The sequence below is a fragment of the Lacerta agilis genome, chromosome 7, assembly GCF_009819535.1.
Source record: "Lacerta agilis isolate rLacAgi1 chromosome 7, rLacAgi1.pri, whole genome shotgun sequence".
NCBI classification, from domain to species: Eukaryota; Metazoa; Chordata; class Lepidosauria; order Squamata; family Lacertidae; genus Lacerta; species Lacerta agilis.
Window position 1 is genome coordinate 65,235,186 of NC_046318.1, and position 19,110 is coordinate 65,254,295.

The 19,110-nt window shown below is 41.0% G+C and overlaps 1 protein-coding gene across 7 annotated transcripts in view; it reads right to left on the reverse strand.

The window, feature by feature from the left end:
• UBR5 (ubiquitin protein ligase E3 component n-recognin 5) overlaps positions 1-19,063 on the reverse strand; it is a 71,468-nt gene extending 52,405 nt beyond the window's left edge. For 6 of the 7 annotated variants that reach the window (XM_033155694.1, XM_033155693.1, XM_033155689.1 and 3 more), the window contains exons 1-6: positions 9,051-9,117; positions 7,345-7,426; positions 7,080-7,156; positions 6,163-6,282; positions 4,679-4,868; positions 2,618-2,777 (exon numbers count right to left, since the gene is read on the reverse strand). Coding sequence is in view for 1 of the 7 variants with exons in the window: in XM_033155695.1 (XP_033011586.1) it covers positions 2,618-2,777; positions 4,679-4,868; positions 6,163-6,282; positions 7,080-7,156; positions 7,345-7,426; positions 9,051-9,095; positions 18,921-18,982 (736 nt within the window). In the remaining 6 variants the exon portion in view is untranslated. Of the gene's footprint in view, positions 1-2,617; positions 2,778-4,678; positions 4,869-6,162; positions 6,283-7,079; positions 7,157-7,344; positions 7,427-9,050; positions 9,118-18,920 lie in introns of those variants that run through there. The other variant, XM_033155695.1, reaches the window with a different exon arrangement.
• Between the last annotated feature and the right edge of the window lie 47 nt (positions 19,064-19,110).

Here is a 19,110-nt window from a genome sequence, read left to right on the forward strand (position 1 = left end):
CCCTTGCTCTAAAAAAAAGGGTTGAAAATTCAAATTACTAGTAACAAGTGCTTTTTGTCTAGAAAAACAGGTGCTGGTACTCACCATGAAGCTGTTACAGTTAAGTGCCACACTTCTTAACAACAACAAAAAGAGGTGCCGGTACTACGTACCAAACAAAACATTCACTCTGTCCTTACACAGATATCACCAAATAACCAACTGGATAAATCTACATATGTAACTGAAACAAGCCCCAAATCTAAACATGCTAAAAAAAAAAAACCTATCTCACTATCTGTCTGTGAACTATTACCTCTGAAATATACCTAGACAAAGCTAAAGCCAATAGGGTACACCACCACTTGCCCTCTTCCAAAGCCTCCAACAGATGCTTATTTCATATGAAATCCCCCTGATACAGTGATGATTGAGAATTTGAAGGTCACATTAAAGATAAACAGTAGAGCTGAACTCTCCTGTAAAAACAATGGAGTAACTTGGCTGAATAATTTTGCTTCAGTGCTGCAACACAGATTCCAGCAGCCACACCAAAACTACTGCTGCAGCTCAGAAGCCAAGTATTTTCCCGTGACAATGGCCATCAGAACACAAAGTTAAGATAAATAACCAAAGAAACCAGTATGTTGAACTCTGGAAAATTCCGTGTATATAGAATACCAGGAAAGGGGGGCAAATACTAACCAGCTTTAAACAGCAAACCTTTGCTCTCCAAGCAGCACCCTTTTTCATGCAGCCTCAGGACTGTTTCACGTCCATATTTTATCAACATGAGACAACTTTGGCAGTGACCTTTTGGTGGAGATGCACATGGCTCAACGTGCACCTAGAATACCATTGCCTTATATCTCAAAATTGGGACTTGCTGGGCATCTATTGAGCCTTACAAGGGATGTGATAAACCTCCCTGACCCAAAAGTGCTGTCAAATCTATTTGAGGTAAAAGTATCGCTGTGTAAATTGTTTTGTTTTGTTTCAGTAAATTTTACCTAGTTCATATTTAATGTCTTAAAGCAACAGGAGCATTACAACTGTAAGCACACTTTGTAGGAATAAAGGTTTTTTTTTTAATAGTCATGCTTTCAAATATGTATTTCAATGAGTAAAAACAGTGGTGCTTTGTCTACCTGTCTGTGAATCATCTGCCACTGAGCTTGTTCAGTTCTTCCCAACAACAAGAAATCACACAAGCGAACCAAGCCCCACAAAAGACAGTCTAAGAGAACACTAGCCTTTGAAAGGGGTTGGGGATGTAGGAGATACTCTCATCCCCCTTCCTTTTGTCTGTCACAGAAGCTCAAGACAAGGAAAATGAGATATGGAGACATGAAAAAAACTTTAGCTGAAAGAAAGGAGCAGATAGGGAAGATTTTGCTTGGCATTTTATTAATATTTAAATAGTCATCTATGGAAGATACGAAATTTAGCAGCTAGGTTTAGAGACTGCAATAGCTCCTTATCTCAAAGGCAAGGCACAAGCCAAGAGGCACAGCATGTTTATAGAATGAGAAACATGAAAGCTGGATGCATTAACAGTGCAATCCTTTTGACTGTTTACTCAGAAGCAAGTCCCTACTATGATCAACAGAACTTTCTCCCTAGTTTAGGATTTCAGCCCAACATATTTATAGTCTGCCCTTTATACATTCAAAAAAGGCCCAAAGTGGCAAAAATTTGCATACCAACCAATGCAACTATTTTTAAAAACCTTTTTAAAAATAGTCACCAGGGAGCAGTTCACACAGGTTGGTATCCAGTCATTATCAAGGACAGCTTCACATGGCTCAAAGTTACATTGTGTAAATAGGCCCTTTGCCTAACAAGCACCCAGGTTAATTCTTGTCCCTGGCATATCACACATTATGAATCACTAGTCTTTCACAACAACAGTAATGTCAACTGCTGTCAATTCGTTGTTCACAATATTATAACAAAATTGCTAATTCTTCGCTTGTCAAAACAAACATGCAAATTATTTACAGTCTTCCCACTTTATAAGCTTCCCACTGTGGCCCTTCATATTAGACAAGTTGTGCACCCTGGCTCTCCCATATTTGAGGAGCAACACAGTCTAGAGGTCTACATATACAGGCTTTGTGTGAATGTGCCTATCAGGTATGGAAAATCATGCCCCAAATAGGAATGCTTATCCATTATATAAAATGCCGAATTACTCAAGACTGGTACATTTTAAGTGCACAGCTGTTCTAGCATAACTGTCTCCTGAGAGTTACAAAACAGAAGGTCCTTGCAATAAGAACTCTTTACACTTGGGGGGGGGACCCTCTTAACAAGATAAATGATGATGGTCGAAGTATGTACAAACTTTTGTTATACAGTACTAGACCTCTGAACTGTTGCTTCAAATCCAATAAATTAACTCAAGACATTCACTTCCATACAAGTTAACCGTAGTTTTGTCTTGCCTATTACTTTCTCTCTTATTTACTGGAACCAAACAGCAATCAATATTTTTGTATCTCTATAGGGTACATAGCAAAGAACATAAAGCTAACTCTTTACCAGTACTTCAAACTGAAAGTATATTGCACTTTGACAGAATAACTTAATATTGTTTTTAATGATGAAAAAAGAGGAAACATTGCGCAATACAAACCTCCAGGAAGGTAAGATTCACTCGCCGTGTCGTCACCATCATCCCCATCTTCATCATCACGGCTCAGCAAGTTGTTGACTGCAAGATTTACATCAAGATTTGTCCGCTGGAGCTCTCTGATAATTACACTCCTAGATTTTCCTTGTAAAACAACTTGTGCCTATACAAAATAGAATACATTTTTAACAATGTAACATGTTACACCACTCCAGGTAATTTTCATCAACAGAAACAAATATTTCTGGAGTAGTAGAAGTCAACAATATACTCAATATAAGCAGATATCATGTTTAACTGGAAAAAGGTAAACAGGCTGGTTTTGGATAATGCTATTAAGTAATGTGAAGTCTCAGTAGCTTCTGGCTGTGGAGCAGTTTATAAATCTGTAAAAATAAAAATCTATTGCTTATTTCTATTCTTTGCTGCTTAAACATTCCTTCCCTCCACTCCACAGGCCACTTTTAAAGAGGCTACCGATGTTCCTTTTTGGGGACATCCTTAATAATAACTTTCTTATACCCAGTCTTCCAGGAACAAGCCTCCAGCAAAGACATGAAGGAATCATGCCACCCTCGCACCAAAGCTCATGGTACACAGTGTATATATATGGGTAATTCAGGACTCCTCTCTAAGTAGGTGGAAAGAGTGAGATTCTGACTTCTGACCCCTGCCAAGCCAAACCTCAGCAGCCCCTTGCCTGGAGCATGGGTATGCCAAAGCTTCTGACAGCAGCTGGTTATTTACTTTCAAATCATGCTAGACAGGTAACAAAAATGAGAACATGGTCCAGAATTTGGAAGAATCATCTCCTACCACATAAAACATTTGTTCAAATTGCCAGGGGAGGCCCTTCTGCTCATGTGGCTTCAGAGGTGAGGCTGGCCGGGGCACAAGGTAGTGAGTTCACCATAGCAGTGCCGAGAATAAAAACTTATGCAACATTTGGGGGGGGGGGACTGTCGTTCAGAGGCTTTTGGTCTAAGAGACTGGAGATACTTCAACCGACATATTTTACCTGACACATTATTTCTTTTGGATATTTGCTGTTTGGTTTTTTAAAAGTATGATTACAGTATATAATAGTTTGTTTTTGATTATGTATGCCATCTCAATAACTCGGTATAGATATGGCAGGGATAAATATCCTGCCAGATAAAAATGATTTACAGGGACCGTTGTGCTTCTCTATTCCTTGGCTATATTGAATATGTCAGCGTGTATCATATAGCACAAAATCTGCCTCTTATAAATATACTAAAATTAAGAAATTAGGAAAATGATTATCAATTTACAAGGAAGGTGTGAATTTACTATCAGAGAATATTAGTTAACAACTTAATGTGAATAAAATCAAAGTGTTCTAGTGCCCAGGTGGGGGTGGAGGAAGAGACCAACAGAAAGAAAGCATAAAAATAATACAAACATGTGCAGTGTCTGAAGAAATTTACCCACAGGCATTATAGGAAACAGAACGTAATCTCAGAGCAATTATCAATTATCCCTGGGAGTCCAGGGCCAATTAGACTAGTCTCAAAGACGTGAAAACAAGCTCCATTATCTTCACACAATACTAAAGAAATACTAACCAACTAACCTACTTTGAAAATTCTTGCTAACCCTCATATCAACGGAAATTGTTTCTTCTCAATAATCTGTAGTCTGCCTGCTAATCTTTAGAAAACAGTCAACACAAATGTTTTTTTTCAAATGTTCGAACATTAAGTGACTTGCATTATGGGTGGTGTTTATTTCTTTATTCACTGAAAATTGGGCCAGGTGTTTTTCAAAGGCTGACTCAAAATATTTCAGTCCCAAGACCACAAACAAAATGTGCTCACAGTCAACCTTAGCTTTACATGAATCTGATGCAGATACTCTTCCTTTTCTCATGTTTCCAACCACTGTGAACATCTAAGGGCACAGAAGCATTCCATCTTCCTCCAATATATATACGTATATGTAAGAAACTTACAAAATAAATAGATAAATAAGCAAGCAAGCATCTTCCAGTTACTCCTTTTCCACAACTTTGAAATATTTCATCACAAGAAAGATTCATACCTGTGAAATGAGTTCTTCTGGAATAACAGATGCTGGAATCACTGGCTGGGGCTGACTACCCAAGAGCCCAGATCCTCTATCACGTCCTGTTCGAATAACTCGCGTTTGCCTCCTGGAATCTCTAGCTCCAGCTGATGATCTACCAGAGGATCCTCCTCCACTTCCTCCGACACCTGAGCTCCAGCGACTCCTGAGGAATTTTAAAAATGGCAATAGATTTATGTGTTTGAGCTGTTTTACAAGCTATCATGTATCTGAATTTAACTGTTGACTACAGTACACTAGCCATGTGATTCACCAGCCTTTTAAAATGAAGCTAGTATGCTTGATACAATGGCATCTTTTCTGTACAGCAGTTTTGCAAATGCAATTTCTTTAAAAGAATCCAAATAATATAAATTCACAAGCTAGTTTGCATTAAGATGCACTTCTTTACTTTCAGCTTTTACTTTTTATTCTACATTCCAGCCAGCTTCTGAAATTGTTAGCAATGAAGTCATTGCATACATGTGCAAAAGATCAATATGCTTAAGTTTTCATATCCAAGAGCCATACATTCTGAGTTACAAAATCCGACCGCTACACTACAAATAATTAAAACAGAACTCCCCCTATTAAGTATGACATCATTTTCTATGCAAAATGTTTATATACTACATCTTAATGGCCATATATTGGTTAAAATTATAAACTGCTTCAGAAATAGTCATCCTTTCCAGTAAAGATCTCCTTCAGAAGAAAAGGCACGATATAAGTATCTTTACCAATAATAAGTGGTAATTCATTTTGAAATATTTGCATGGAATATTTGCACTGGAAATGTAGGATATTATTTATGCTTGATTTCTTTTTCTAGGCTGAAGATTGGTATTGTTTTAACATAATGTTTTATTAACTCAATACACTTGGCACAATCCAAACATGAGGCTGTTCAGATATCTTGAAACTGAAGTAGTGAACCATTCTTGAGAAGATACTAACAATTGTTGCTGATGTGATACAAATGCAGCAGGTTTAACTAGAAATCCTCTCATTTTTTACTTCTAAATCATGCTAGCATTGTTCAACAACATAAGTAACAAATAAGTCCGAATATAGGTCATGACACACATGCAGATATTTTTCCTACAAATGTTTTTATTTGTATTTTTAATATTAGTCCCTTACTACAAAGCAGATTCATGTGACATTTTGAGTAAATTATGTTCCCCTAAAATGAAGTTACTGTAATTCGGGGGGGGGGGGGGAATCTAAAAGGACTACCCACAGTAGCAGGCATGTTTTTATTATGGTTAAAGTAAATTAGATTGCTTACAATTATAGATTTAACATTCCAAACTTAACATCTTAATGGCATTTTTCCAAAAAGCTAGCTAAACCACTTCTGCATTTCGGTGGTCTTATACATACGGGAGACAATGTTATGTGTAGCCACACATAACCAAGCGCAAACAGATGGTAGCCTCAACCCTATCAAAACTTACCCAAGGGTGTTGCCTGCCAGTCTGCCCAGAGTTTCAGAACCAGACAGAAACCATGGGGAATCACTAGTTCTGCCTGGCCTGGATGTCCTTCCTGCCCCTGAGCCACTGCTCAACTTTGAACTGAAAGTAAAAGATGGTAGATCAGTCACAATACAATCCCAAATGGGTTACAAACAAAGCCTGGAATCCCAGGTTTAAATTATCAGGGACTTAGTCTGGTAACACACCAGCTTAAGCAACACCCTTGGGAATCTTCCATACTTAGCTGCAATATATATGATGCTCTAATATGAAAAGAGAAAAGGCATGTAAAGCATGCCTAATGAATTTGGTGGTTGACAAAATGATGTCCTACTAAAAAAACAATTCTGTGTCAGGAATTATGGTAAGATTGTGAAGTGTCTGTATAAATGAATGAATATGCATTAGATTTTAAATTAATATAATCGTGAGTTAATGTAAAGCCCAAAAACCTGTTTAAACCAAACATTAAACATATCTGATAATAGTTCCCCCCAAAATAATTTTGAGCCAAATAATAACAATGTGGATCCAGAAAACATACCCTAGCAAGTGGTAAATATGTAAAAATGTAATCTCAAACTTGAGTGATTACTGAAATTATCTGAAGAGTCGGACACGACTAAAAAACTAAAAAAAAAACCTTGTTATAACACCTATAACATTTAGGATTGTAAGATTCCGTTCTTATCATTTAATATAAAATAGGTCATTAGATTGGCCTTAATTTTGCCTAAGGTCTGTACAGCCATTACCAGTTTGCTAAAGCAAGACACCCAAAAAGATGGTTCTCCCTCCTCCCGTTTCCATTTTCAATTCTGCTGACGGTTCGGAATCAAAATACCAAGAGAAATTGGTTAGATACTTCTTAAATACACAACAAAAGTAGTCCTTACCCATCATTATTATCAGGTTTACCCAATTCCAATCTGTCTGGCTGAACTAAAAAGCCAATCCTGCAGACTCTACCATCCTAGATTTAAAAGAGAGAGTGTCCAATATTGAAACAATACTAAACTTTAATTATGTAAAAAAAAAAAAAAGTTTTCAGCTGTGGGTCAAGTTGGTCTAATTGAGACTGGGAAAACTATATTTAACTATATGAATTAAGTTTAACAGTATCAGTACAATATTTTTGTGAAACATATTTAAACAAATTACCTCAAGGAGAAATGCAGCATGATTTGGTCCCACCACACACTGTTTAATAGTGGCCTGCTCCAATACATTCAAAGGGGGGTGGCTGAAAACAAAAAGCAAGCATGGGTAACATTTTTAAAGACTCCTTAACTCTGAGAAATAAACCAAGTGGCATATGGAATGTATAATGAATATAGCTGTAACATCTGAAACTGATTAAAGATGAGCATTAGTTGCAGCAACCCAATGTATTTTCAGCCATAAGACAAAAAAGAACAAAATGTTAAAAGCCACCAGGGAACATTATACTATATTTCAATAATGTATTTTCCAATACATATCTTTATGAAGCGGTGTTCCCCAAGTACTAATTTCTGACAATAACTGTGAAATATACAGCAGCCGCCAGTTTTAACCCTGCCTATGCACTTCAATTCATTTAAACTGTTTTTTAATGCTAAACTCCAATTATCATCATCACCAATACTGATTTACTAATCACCTTCTAAACAACCATCTTAGGTGATTTATACATAATTAAAAACAGTTAAGGACACAAAAACAAACAAGACAAAAAACCAAGATCAAATAATTAATTTGGATACCAATGAAATACAAAACCACATCCACATGGCACTTTGACTATCACAAGTACATCAGTAGCTCTTCCTTTCTGCACTGACTTGGGCAACAAGACTTACCGTATGTAGTTAGCCAAGTAGCAAAACTTACCGTATATCGCGGCGTATAAGACGACTTTTTAAGCCCGAAAAATCTTCTCTGAAGTCGGGGGTCGTCTTGTACGCCGGCAACATCATGACCCGGAGTTCCGCCCCGCCACTGGCTGCATGGAGCCTCTCCCCGGCGCTCCAGCCGCAACCGCTGCCTCAGCCGCCATGGAGCCCGGGCTGGGCGTGGGCGGCAAGCGCGGAGGCTTCCTGTGCGGCGACGGGGAGGTTCTCCCCGCTGCCCCAGGTGTCGCTGCCGACGCCTCAGCAGCCGTGGAGGCCGTCCTGCGCTTCAGCAGGAAGCGCGGAGGCCTCCTTTGCGGCGACGGGGAGCTTCTCCCCGCTGCCCCAGGCGTCGCTGCCGACGCCTCAGCAGCCGTGGAGGCCGTCCTGCGCTTCAGCAGGAAGCGCGGAGGCCTCCTTTGCGGCGACGGGGAGCTTCTCCCCGTTGCCCCAGGCGTCGCTGCCGACGCCTCAGCAGCCGTGGAGGCCTCCTTTGCGGCGACGGGGAGCTTCTCCCCGCTGCCCCAGGCGTCGCTGCCGCCACCTCAGCAGCCATGGGGGCCGCTGTGCGCTTGGGCGGCAAGCGCGGAAATCTCCTGTGTGGCGCGGGGGACGCTCTCCCCGCCGCTGCCGCCGCCTCAGCAGCCATGGATCCCGGGCTGGGTGAGTATACCCCAAACTCTGTTTTTTCACATTAAAAGTTGGGGGGTCGTCTTATACGCCGAGTCGCCTTATACGCCGCGATATACGGTATGTAGAGACAAAGCTACTAATTCTAGAAATGGTGAATACGAACACTGAACAACTAAGCAGTTTTATCCAACCTCAGGTCCTCCAATTTTGTTGGACTACAGTTCCCATCATTCCTTATCACTGGCCATACTAGCTAGGAATGATGGGTGCCACAGTCCAACAATATTCTGGGGGACCCAAAATGTGGAAGGTTGCCCTAAAGTTACTCTTCCTTTGAAGTTATAGCCTATAACACTATCTCACCTGTTTAAGTTGTATTTGTTGAGCTTCTCTGAAACTTCCCTTAATCTGCAAGAGAAAACAAAGGATCTTTTAGCATTAATGTTTCTGACCAAAATTTACTTTGGCTATTAACAGATCTATTTATAATGATACAACAAATGCTCATGGTGAGTGAAACCTCAGAACCAGATTAGTAGCTGAGATTTCCAGTGGTCAAGAGACAGGTTAAGTTATGAACATTGTTCTAATTCTCTTACATTTATATTCTACCAATTTTCTGTCTTGCAACCCAATACATGCGCTTCCAAGGCAATCACCCATCCAGGCACTGAACAGACCCAGATATGTTTAGCGTAAGCAAGGTAGAGGCCTCATGTGCCTTCAGACCATGACCATAACAAATGCATAAATAGCATTTGGTTAGCAGCTTTTAAAATGGCCTCATTTACCAGGGTTGCCAAGCACCCCTTTATGTCACCACTCTCGTAGCCAACATATTCTTTGCTCTTCTAGCTCTAGTACTCCATTATCTGTAGTTCTCCTGCGCCTCAAATTCTGCCCTCTTGCAGTGCCTGGTACCTGTCTGGTGCCAACCTGACTTCCTTCAAATTCCTCCTCAAAGCCCACCTTTTGCATGAAGCCTTTGTCAAAACCCCTGCCATACTACTAAACTCAAGTACGTACAACTGAAACAAGTGCATGTTCTTCCCCAGTTTACTTTTACTTTGTCCCCGCCCCCCCCCACTTTCTGTGATCAACTTAAAGTGGTTTTAGAAGGGAGCCTGTCGTATTGTACTTTATAAAGCACAATATAAATTCATAGCATTATATAAACAAGACAACATAAGAGCTGAACCATGGATATTTTATGTTTTCTTCATTATGCACTGGTCTTCTTGCATAAGTAACTTCAAATGCACCTTGAAACACACGATATGCAAGGAGGTAAAGCATGTATAATGTACCTATCTTTCTTTTGGTTTGATCACATGATACACCAGCCTTTGCCAACCTGGTAGCCTCCAGATGAGTGTTAGAAACACAAATATATAAGCTAAACAACAAATGGCTCCTTAAGGTAAAAAGGTAAAGGACTCCTGGACAGTTAAGTCCAGTCGAATTCGACTATGGGGTGAAGCGCTCATCTCCACTTTCAGTTCAACAGAGCCGGCGTTTGTCCGCAGACAGCTTTCCGGGTCATGTGGCCAGCATGACTAAACTGCTTCTGGCGCAACGGGACACCGTGACTGGTGCCAGAGTGCACAGAAACACTGTTTACCTTCCCGCCGTAGCGGCACCTATTCATCTACTCGCATTGGTATGCTTTCAAACTCCTAGGCTGGCAGGAGATGGGACACCTGCATGACCTTAAACCAGGGTTACAGCCACTAAAATGGGGTGTCTAGTCGTCATTTGGGGGTCAGGCAGTTTGAAAGTCATACTTTTCAATACAACTTTTTGGTTCCTGAAATTCATTCTGATTCTGCAGATAAAATATAATGGATAGGATATGCTGCTAGCGTGTGAAAACGGCCAAGACCCAAGGATCCCCAGGCATGGACCTCTAGATGGTGGAGACGTCAGGCACCATCCTGGTGCCCGGGCATCTTCACTTGGTCGCAAGTGGCCAATAGCCAGGTGCAAAATGCACCTGGTGAATTTCGAACACTGTTTTAGATTACAATTCCCATTGGCCCTAGCCAGAACAGCCATGCACAAAGGCATTCAGCCTCATTTTATGTATGCCCCTCCTTACATACTTGAGTCAACCTTGCTGTTAACGTGTCTGCCTGTTCAGTAGCAAGTACCCTGCCACTGGGAAATGAGCAGTCATCTTACAACAGCCTTCTAGCCAGGGTGGGGCAAATGAGCGCACCATCACCCAGAGTTCTGCTTTATTCCTACTCCATTCCAAGGATATATGTTTTTGAAAATTGTTTTTTTATTTGTGACATAACAGTTGGCAGCCTCTATGTAAAGGATGAAAGCTCATTTTAACGACAGGAGCAATTTAAGACAGGACTTCTGAAAAACTCACTGAAGAAAGCACAACAAAAGCCTCATTTATAAAAGCCCCCAAAGACTTTCCCTGACTGAGGGTAGATTTTTCGTGATCACAATAACCCTTTAATTAAGTGATCCCACAGAAAAACAGCCCCTACATTAATTTAACTTGAAGAGATCAATATTAAAATTTGTATTATGGGCCAGTTAGATTCCACACAGCTTGGACTTTCCTTTGTTCTGTTTTCCAGCTTTAGTTGTGTTGTCTACCCAGCCAGCAATCAAGAAGAATGTTTGAGTGCTTGTTGTAAGAAGTGAGGGTTAGTTTTTTCTGCAGTTATTATGATGAGTAGAGGAGGACTGGGCACTTATTGAAAAAAGGTGAAATAATGAGGTAACCTAAAGTGAGCTAAAATACATCTACCCCAATTACAGGTAGGTAGCCATGTTGGTCTGCCATAGTCAAAACAAAATAAAAAATAAAAAAATTCCTTCCAGTAGCACCTTAGAGACCAACTAAGTTTGTTCTTGATATGAGCTTTCGTGTGCATGCACACTTCTTCAGATAGGTATCTACGCCAAGTAATTTTTCAGTCCTTTAAAGCACTCACTATACTCAAAATCATAATGGCTATTTTTTCTTCTTTTTCTTGTGATGCTAGACAGCAAAGGATGAAAACAAGCCTAGAGGAATAAAACCACCACTGTGCAATCTACAGTTGGCTGGCTGGCTGGTTCTACTGTAACAGGCCTAATTTCTGATTTTCCCAATACGTGCAGCTCAGCATGAGGCCTTTCCAGGGTTTCTGGGAAGAAATATCAACCCAGCAACCAGTAAAAAGAAATATCCAATGGATTTCTAGAATTAGTTTCCAATCACTAATTCCAATCACTAATGTGTATCTGAAGAAGTGTGCATGCACACGAAAGCTCATACCAAGAACAAACTCAGTTGGTCTCTAAGGTGCTACTGGAAAAAAATTTCTATTTTGTTTCCAATCACTGTTAGCCTTTTAGTCCTTTATATAGCAAACAGTAAACAAAAGATCCTTGACCGCACAACAGAAAGGAAGATCTATGGAAAAGTTTGTTTTCATATGGAATCTAAAGCTGAGACACCTAATCCAGCATTAAAGCTAAGCTGACTGCCATGTCCAAAGTAGCTCAGTTCATGAAGAATCAGAACACAGGTGAAAGAAGACTGTAGCTATTGGCAAAGTCAAGCTTTTGAGCCTGGTTATGCATATTTTTATTTGATTTTTTTATTTATTAGATGAATATACTGCTCTTCTTAATAAGATCCCAAGGTGGTTCATTTGTCCTCAGCACCACTCCACACAAGTTTTTTACTTTCTAAGTTATAGTATAAACTATTCTATTTTGTTTTACACCTTTTCGCAGCCTTGTTCACTGCATCCATAACATCCTTAGAATCATAGAGTTGGAAGAGACTCCAAGGATCATCTAGTCCAGGCTTCCTCAAACTCAGCCCTCCAGGCGTTTTGAGACTACAATTCCCATCATCCCTGACCACTGCTCCTGCTAGCTAGGGATTATGGGAGTTGTAGGCCGAGTTTTAGGAAGCCTGATCTAGTCCAACCCCCTGCAATGCAGGAATCTTTCACCCAATAACCCACAACCCTGAGATTAAGAGTCTAATGCTGACTGAGCTATCCCTCAGGTCAAACAAAAAATATGCCAGTCATCTAATTCCTGGTGTTCAACTAAATGCTCTGTTAACATGACCTTTACATAGCCAATTATGTAAGTTAACATGCTCTCTCACTGCCTTTTCCTTCCTTTGGACTGGCCCTCACCTCTTCTCCATCAGGGAATAAGCGGGATTGGCTAGCACTAGGCCCCTTCAAAACACCCCACCTCAAAATGTGGCTGCTCCACCTAACAAAGAAATCTGGCTACAGGCATCTGCATCATCAGCACTGCTCTCAGGAGGCAACACTACCAGTCCAAGAATGCCACTTACACCAAGCATGCCGCCTAAGGCAATGTGAAGACAATTTTCAAGGTTATTTAGCTTGAGAAGGCAAACTCTCCCAGTGCAAACTACTTGGGAAGGGATATTATTATGCCATGGCTGGGCCTCAAGCAGTCTGGCTAGACATATTCCAGACTCCAGGCTAATAAAGTTAGCCACTGCTGCAACAGGCAGTGACTGCCAGTGTTTTAGTATTTTCCACGATGTAGATTACATTTGTGCTTTGTGTTTTTGTGTCATTGTTTCCCCCCTCTTTCTGTTCTGTGCACATATAGGGTAAGGCCCCTCACAAAACAGGCTCCTGTACTTGTACTCTGAAATACCTGCCACATGCCTGCCTTACATAAGACGTGAAAGGAAATCAGAAGTGGAGCGGTTAACATGAATTGCTATTAGATCAAAAATACATTTCACTGGTAATACATTTCTCTCTGTGTTCATTTCAACAATACAACTGCTAACCTTTCAACAAGGTGATCTCACGATGAGAAGGGGAAGACTGTGATTCACTAAAGAGTAGGAAATAAAACCACCAAGAAGAAGAGTAGCCTTGTAAAAAAAAAAGGACCCCTGGACAGTTAAGTCCAGTCAAAGGAGAATATGGGGTTGTGGCACTCATTTTGCTTTTTAGGCCGAGGGAGCCAGCGTTTGTCCACAAGCAGCTAAACCGATCATGAGGATGCCAGAGTGAATAAGTTCAAATTTACTATCCTCCTTTCCCACACTTTCCACTTGTGATGTGCTGATGGCCTGGGGGGAGGGAAGGGGGAACCAATACTTTTCTAATGTATGAAGCTCTTTCCACCTAGTCATATTCTTACTCTGAGCAGCTGGCATTTTTCTAGCTGGCGAGTGTGGAAAGTCCCAGGCTTCCTCCCAATCTGGAGAGGGGCCAGGGATCACCACTGCAGGGGCAATCCTTGCTGAGACTCCCTTCACAGCCAGCACAGTTGGAAGAAAGCTAAAGACTGTACTTCCAAGGTACTTCACACACCTCTGAAGGGCATCACCAAAACAAGGCACCGTTTTCCTCTACAGCTCCCACTACAAAAGAGGCAGGGCTTATTTTTGTACCACACTTTGACACAGCATGATTCCAATGACATTTTCCCACCTGGGAAATGCCCCAAAGTCCTGCTGCACTTCAGAGGGAGCACCACAAGGTCAGAGACAAAATCCTGAGCCCTGGATAGGAGCAAAGTTTCAGAAACCAAATTTTTGGTCAGCCACCAAGACCAGACAAAATTTATGGCCCTCATTATATCCAAGTCCCTGAAACAGAAAAATTACTTAATGCCACCAATACCTTATTTTAAAGTATCCTGTTCCTTTTTAAGTGTCGCAATTAAAGAAAAATGTTGACGAACCAGAAAAGGCTCAGAAGGGAACTATGAGAATAGAAAAGGCTGTGGATTAATCATGCGATAAGCCTAAAGAAAAGTATGGATTCTTCAAAACAGAGCACTGTAGGGGACTCTGAAAAATTAGGGTTGATGTGCACAAAACTACATAAATTCTGGGATGGGTCCCACTTACCCATGTGCCACATGCACACTCCAAAGCCACATCATATATTGTTTCAAGCTCATTAATGTCATCTAGAGTTATATTATGAAGTGGAATACTGGGCAGGTTCAAAGTTGTATTTTGTTTTGTTTTTTAGGTGACAACCCGGAGGAAGTGTGTGTATGTAACTTTATTAAACACATTCATGAAGTCTATTTGTAAACAAACTTCGGAGGAAGGGAGTAAATAAGGGAGTAAATTAAAACTAACACTGTCCAGAGTATATACTGTATCTCAAAACTCTTGGGGGAGCTGAACAATACACCAATATGCCAGGTATCTGTAGCATAAAATCTCCAATCATTTCAACTGAATTGGAGCAGAAATGAAGAGTAACACTGAAATTAATGAATACTGTGGACTGCATCCTTAGCTGTTATAGCTTCTTGAAAGCATAGAATAGAGGTTCCCAGCTATGCTCCTTTAAAATCGTTTGAGAATGTTTGGTGAATGTTTGCTGTCTCTAGGAGCCACAGCCCAATGCGAGCTCCAAACTTTTAGACCTCAAACTATGTTAACATTTCAACAAAATATATAGGGTTGAATCCAAAGAAAAATAGCTGAATGTATGTCGCACTGAAATCAGTGCTACAAGTAATTTTCTCTAATTTCAATGGGATGCGGGTGGTGCTGTGGTCTAAACCACTGAGCCTAGGGCTTGCCGATCATAAGGTCGGCGGTTCAAATCCCCGCGATGGGGTGAGCTCCCATTGCTTGGTCCCAGCTCCTGCAATTTGAAAGCACATCAAAGTGCAAGTAGATAAATAGGTACTGCTTCGGCGGGAAGGTAAACGACGTTTCCGTGTGCTGCTCTGGTTCGCCAGAAGCGGCTTAGTCATGCAGGCCACATGACCTGGAAGCAGTCTGCGGACAAACGCCGGCTCCCTCGGCCAGTAAAGCAAGATGAGCGCCACAACCCCAGAGTCGTTGGCGACTGGACTTAACAGTCAGGGGGTCTCTTTACCTTTAATTTCAATGGGAATTAAGTTTAACTAACTTGGTCCAGATCCAATCTACAGTATCTAGATACCTGCAGAATACCCTGTGCTAGCTAAGCATGAAGATATTTTAAATAGTGTAATGGAATTTTGGAAAGGTAGGGAGAGTTCCAAAGGCACAACTACACACAAGCAGAAACACAGAGTTGTTGCCAAAATCACCTTCCCAGATCATGCAGGACATCTCTCCCTCTTAATGTATAAGACTTTCCACCCTGAACATGACATTCTGCATTTCCCTGCCACACATTTTTGTTGGCTGGTAGGGGAAGGTAAACATTACAGGGGCAGATATTTGTATTCGTAGTTGCATTCTTATTATTATTTTTATGTGTGTGATGGCAGTCTGCTAGACACAGTAAACTGAACTGATACACATTACATATCAACAAAGCTTAGTAAAACGTATTTAGATTCTAATTTCAACAATCTTCTACTGAAGGCACATGCTTTTTAACCAGTAAAGAATGGCCTGATTTAACAGCTAGATCCTAACGCTGAAGCAGCATATACGCAAATAAACAGCTGCTCCAGGCAGTGTCACAAAACATGATAGTACACCACTGTTACAGGAAAACTATGGACGTGGCCCCAATTTATTTTATCCCTTTATGATGCTGTACAGCAAAATACATGGTCAAAAGCAGGATAGTAACAGGCAGGAAAATGTTGGTTTACCAATCCTAAATTGTACTGTATTCCATCTCCTGCCCTGTGAATCAGAACTAAAATCCTGCTTACCCTCACCAAGGGAGACATCTTGAATCCCTAATTCCTGAGTAGAGAGGCTTTTCAACACCTTTTAAATATAGAAGAGCTTCCCCTCTCTTAAGTCACCATGATTACAAGTCACAAGTGCTATGGGACCAAGCATGTCGACTCAAAAGGGTATTTGATATTAATACTGTTCTACATCAGAGAAGAAAATATATACCCAAAAGGTAAAATTAATATTTATTACTCATCTGCTTCTGGTTTCATGTGATCAACATTAAACAAAAAACCCAATTCACACAGCACTGAAATAGGTACACAAAAATAATCTGATTTTTCCAACAGTCAAATTGTGATCATTAATTAGTGGGAGCCATTTTGATAGTGCAAACAGATACATGGTGCAGTAGTTATAAGTGTCTATCAATGACCAGGGAATCCCTAGGTCAAATCCCCACTTGGTCATGAAGCTCACTGTGTGAACTTCAGCCAGTCACTTCCTCACAGCTTAACCTAACCTAATTGACAGGGTTTTCTCAAGAATAAAAAGGGGAGGAAAAATCATGTATGCCAACCTAAGCTTCTCTGCAATCAGACCAAAAAGCTCTGCAATAGTCAAACATGTTCTATCCTTGTGAGCATTTGTTATTACGTCAGTAAAAATGAACAACCGTAATAAAGTTGTTCTTGAAAAGTGTTTGCATAAATGAAACCAAATCTATGCTTTTCCAACTAACAATTAAAAAACAAATCCCCATATTTATGAAATATTTTTATGAATTTATGAAATAATCATTTGTTGCTAAGAAGTTACAGCTACCATCAGCCATTTTATAAGGTGTTTTGTGCATTTAAGTCTGCACTAAAATTGGTACTTTAAGCATTCCTCACTATCACAACTTCATGAACAATTTGCTTACGGTTCTAAAGCTACACCCATAATCAGTGTCACCAGGAAGAAACCAAATACCATGGAACCCAGTGGGATATATTTTGAAGCAAACATATTTAGAACATGGCTGTAGAAGTTACATGAAGATGTTGGTGTACTTGCCTCACACTATTAATGTCCTATCTCCACCCTTCTATGACAGAAACGTGTCAAATTCATAGACATTACTGAGGCTACAGCCAATCTCTGAGGTGGTATTTCTCTTAGCACATGACACTCACTGCAGTGTTAAATGTGTCACCAGGTCATTCAAGAGAAAGAAACCACACCCAGACAGGCAGGCCCGTAATAGTTTGAATAAGATGTAATCCTCACATTGATGTACGTTACTTGCTAAATATTTAGATATTCATTTTCTACTGAAACCTTTTTCAGACATCTTTCTTAGATAAGCATACAATCCTATGCACACTCAGCTGGGAATAAGCACCACCAAAACACAGGGGTATTATTTCTGAGTAAATATGCTTAAGATTGTGCTGCACAATAACAGCATAGACTTAGACCATAATCAAATTTAATAAAGGCCCAGAGAGTACAATTACAGAAAAAATGTCTACTATCTGTTGCTATTTAAAAAAGAAGTAATAGATATATCTACATGTTAACTGTAACAAAATTATTTTTGTGTTGTAATACAGAACGTTAAACATTACTGGAAATCTCAAATTGCTTGCAATTTAGGCTTTCCATTATGCTCCCAATCATATACATTTAGCAGTTTCAAGACTGTCAACCCCAATGCAATCAAGCCTATTTCATAGATCTCCCCTGCATGAACAACAGCCACAATAAACATACTGATTTACCTATCCCTTTCCCATCACTAATTTGCAGTTACAAATTCCCTTTTAAGTCCCCCTTAAAATCATATTTAATTCAAAACCTAGTCTTGCTCCTTCGCTTTCTACACCTAAAACTGACAAGATTAGCAGCTTCTTCGAGATAAGATGAGAGAGCCCTTCAGAATTTTATCTGATGGTGTGCAACGTTCGAAATAGCTAAATTTCCATTGCGGTCAAGATTCCCGGAGCGCCAGAGTTAAAATATACAGTACACACCATCAGAAAAGGCCAAGTTACACGATGCTTATAGCGTGAAACCCCACGCGGAATCGCACTGTCAGTCGAAGTTTTTATTCAATGCCGGGGAGAGAAGACCGGAGAGTCTGCTCAACCCCACCTTTTGCAAACCCAGAGACAAAAGCAAAACCAACACGTTTCCAAGCCCACGTTTACCCAGGATCCAACGCAGGATCCAACGGGATCGTTGCACCTGGGTAAGCATGCATGGAACCGTGCCTCTCATTTGACACCCGCGGCTTTACTTATTTATTTATCGGTTATTTTTGTTTTTTTAAGCGTCCAAATGCACGAGGCGGCTCCTGCATTTACAACCCAGGCGGAGAACCTTGTTGACGCTCACAACATATAAAGTTAAAAGGGGTGGGAAAAATAAACAAAATCCCGGGGAAGGGGTGAAGGAGGTGTGTGTGTGTCCCCCCCCCCCACATTCCACCTCCAACCCTTCACTCCCGTCAACCAAACACGCGGGGCTCCTCCCCTCACGCACGGGGGCTCCTCCCCCTCTTCTGCCTCCTCTGTCTCCCCTCCTCCCGGGGGCCCCCGAGTGGCCTCCCCTCGCGGGCTCTCCCTCCTCACCGGTCATTGAGCTGGTCCTCGGTGCCCGGGAGCGGGTGCACCACGAAGTGGATCGATGTCATGTTTCGCTCCCCCTCCCTCGAGGGAGGCGGACAGGGGCCGGGCGCGCGAGGAGGAAATGGAGGGTGCGGGAGGGGGGGGGAGAAGAGGAGGAGGAGGCGGAGGAGAAAGGACGGGCGACGGCGGGCGG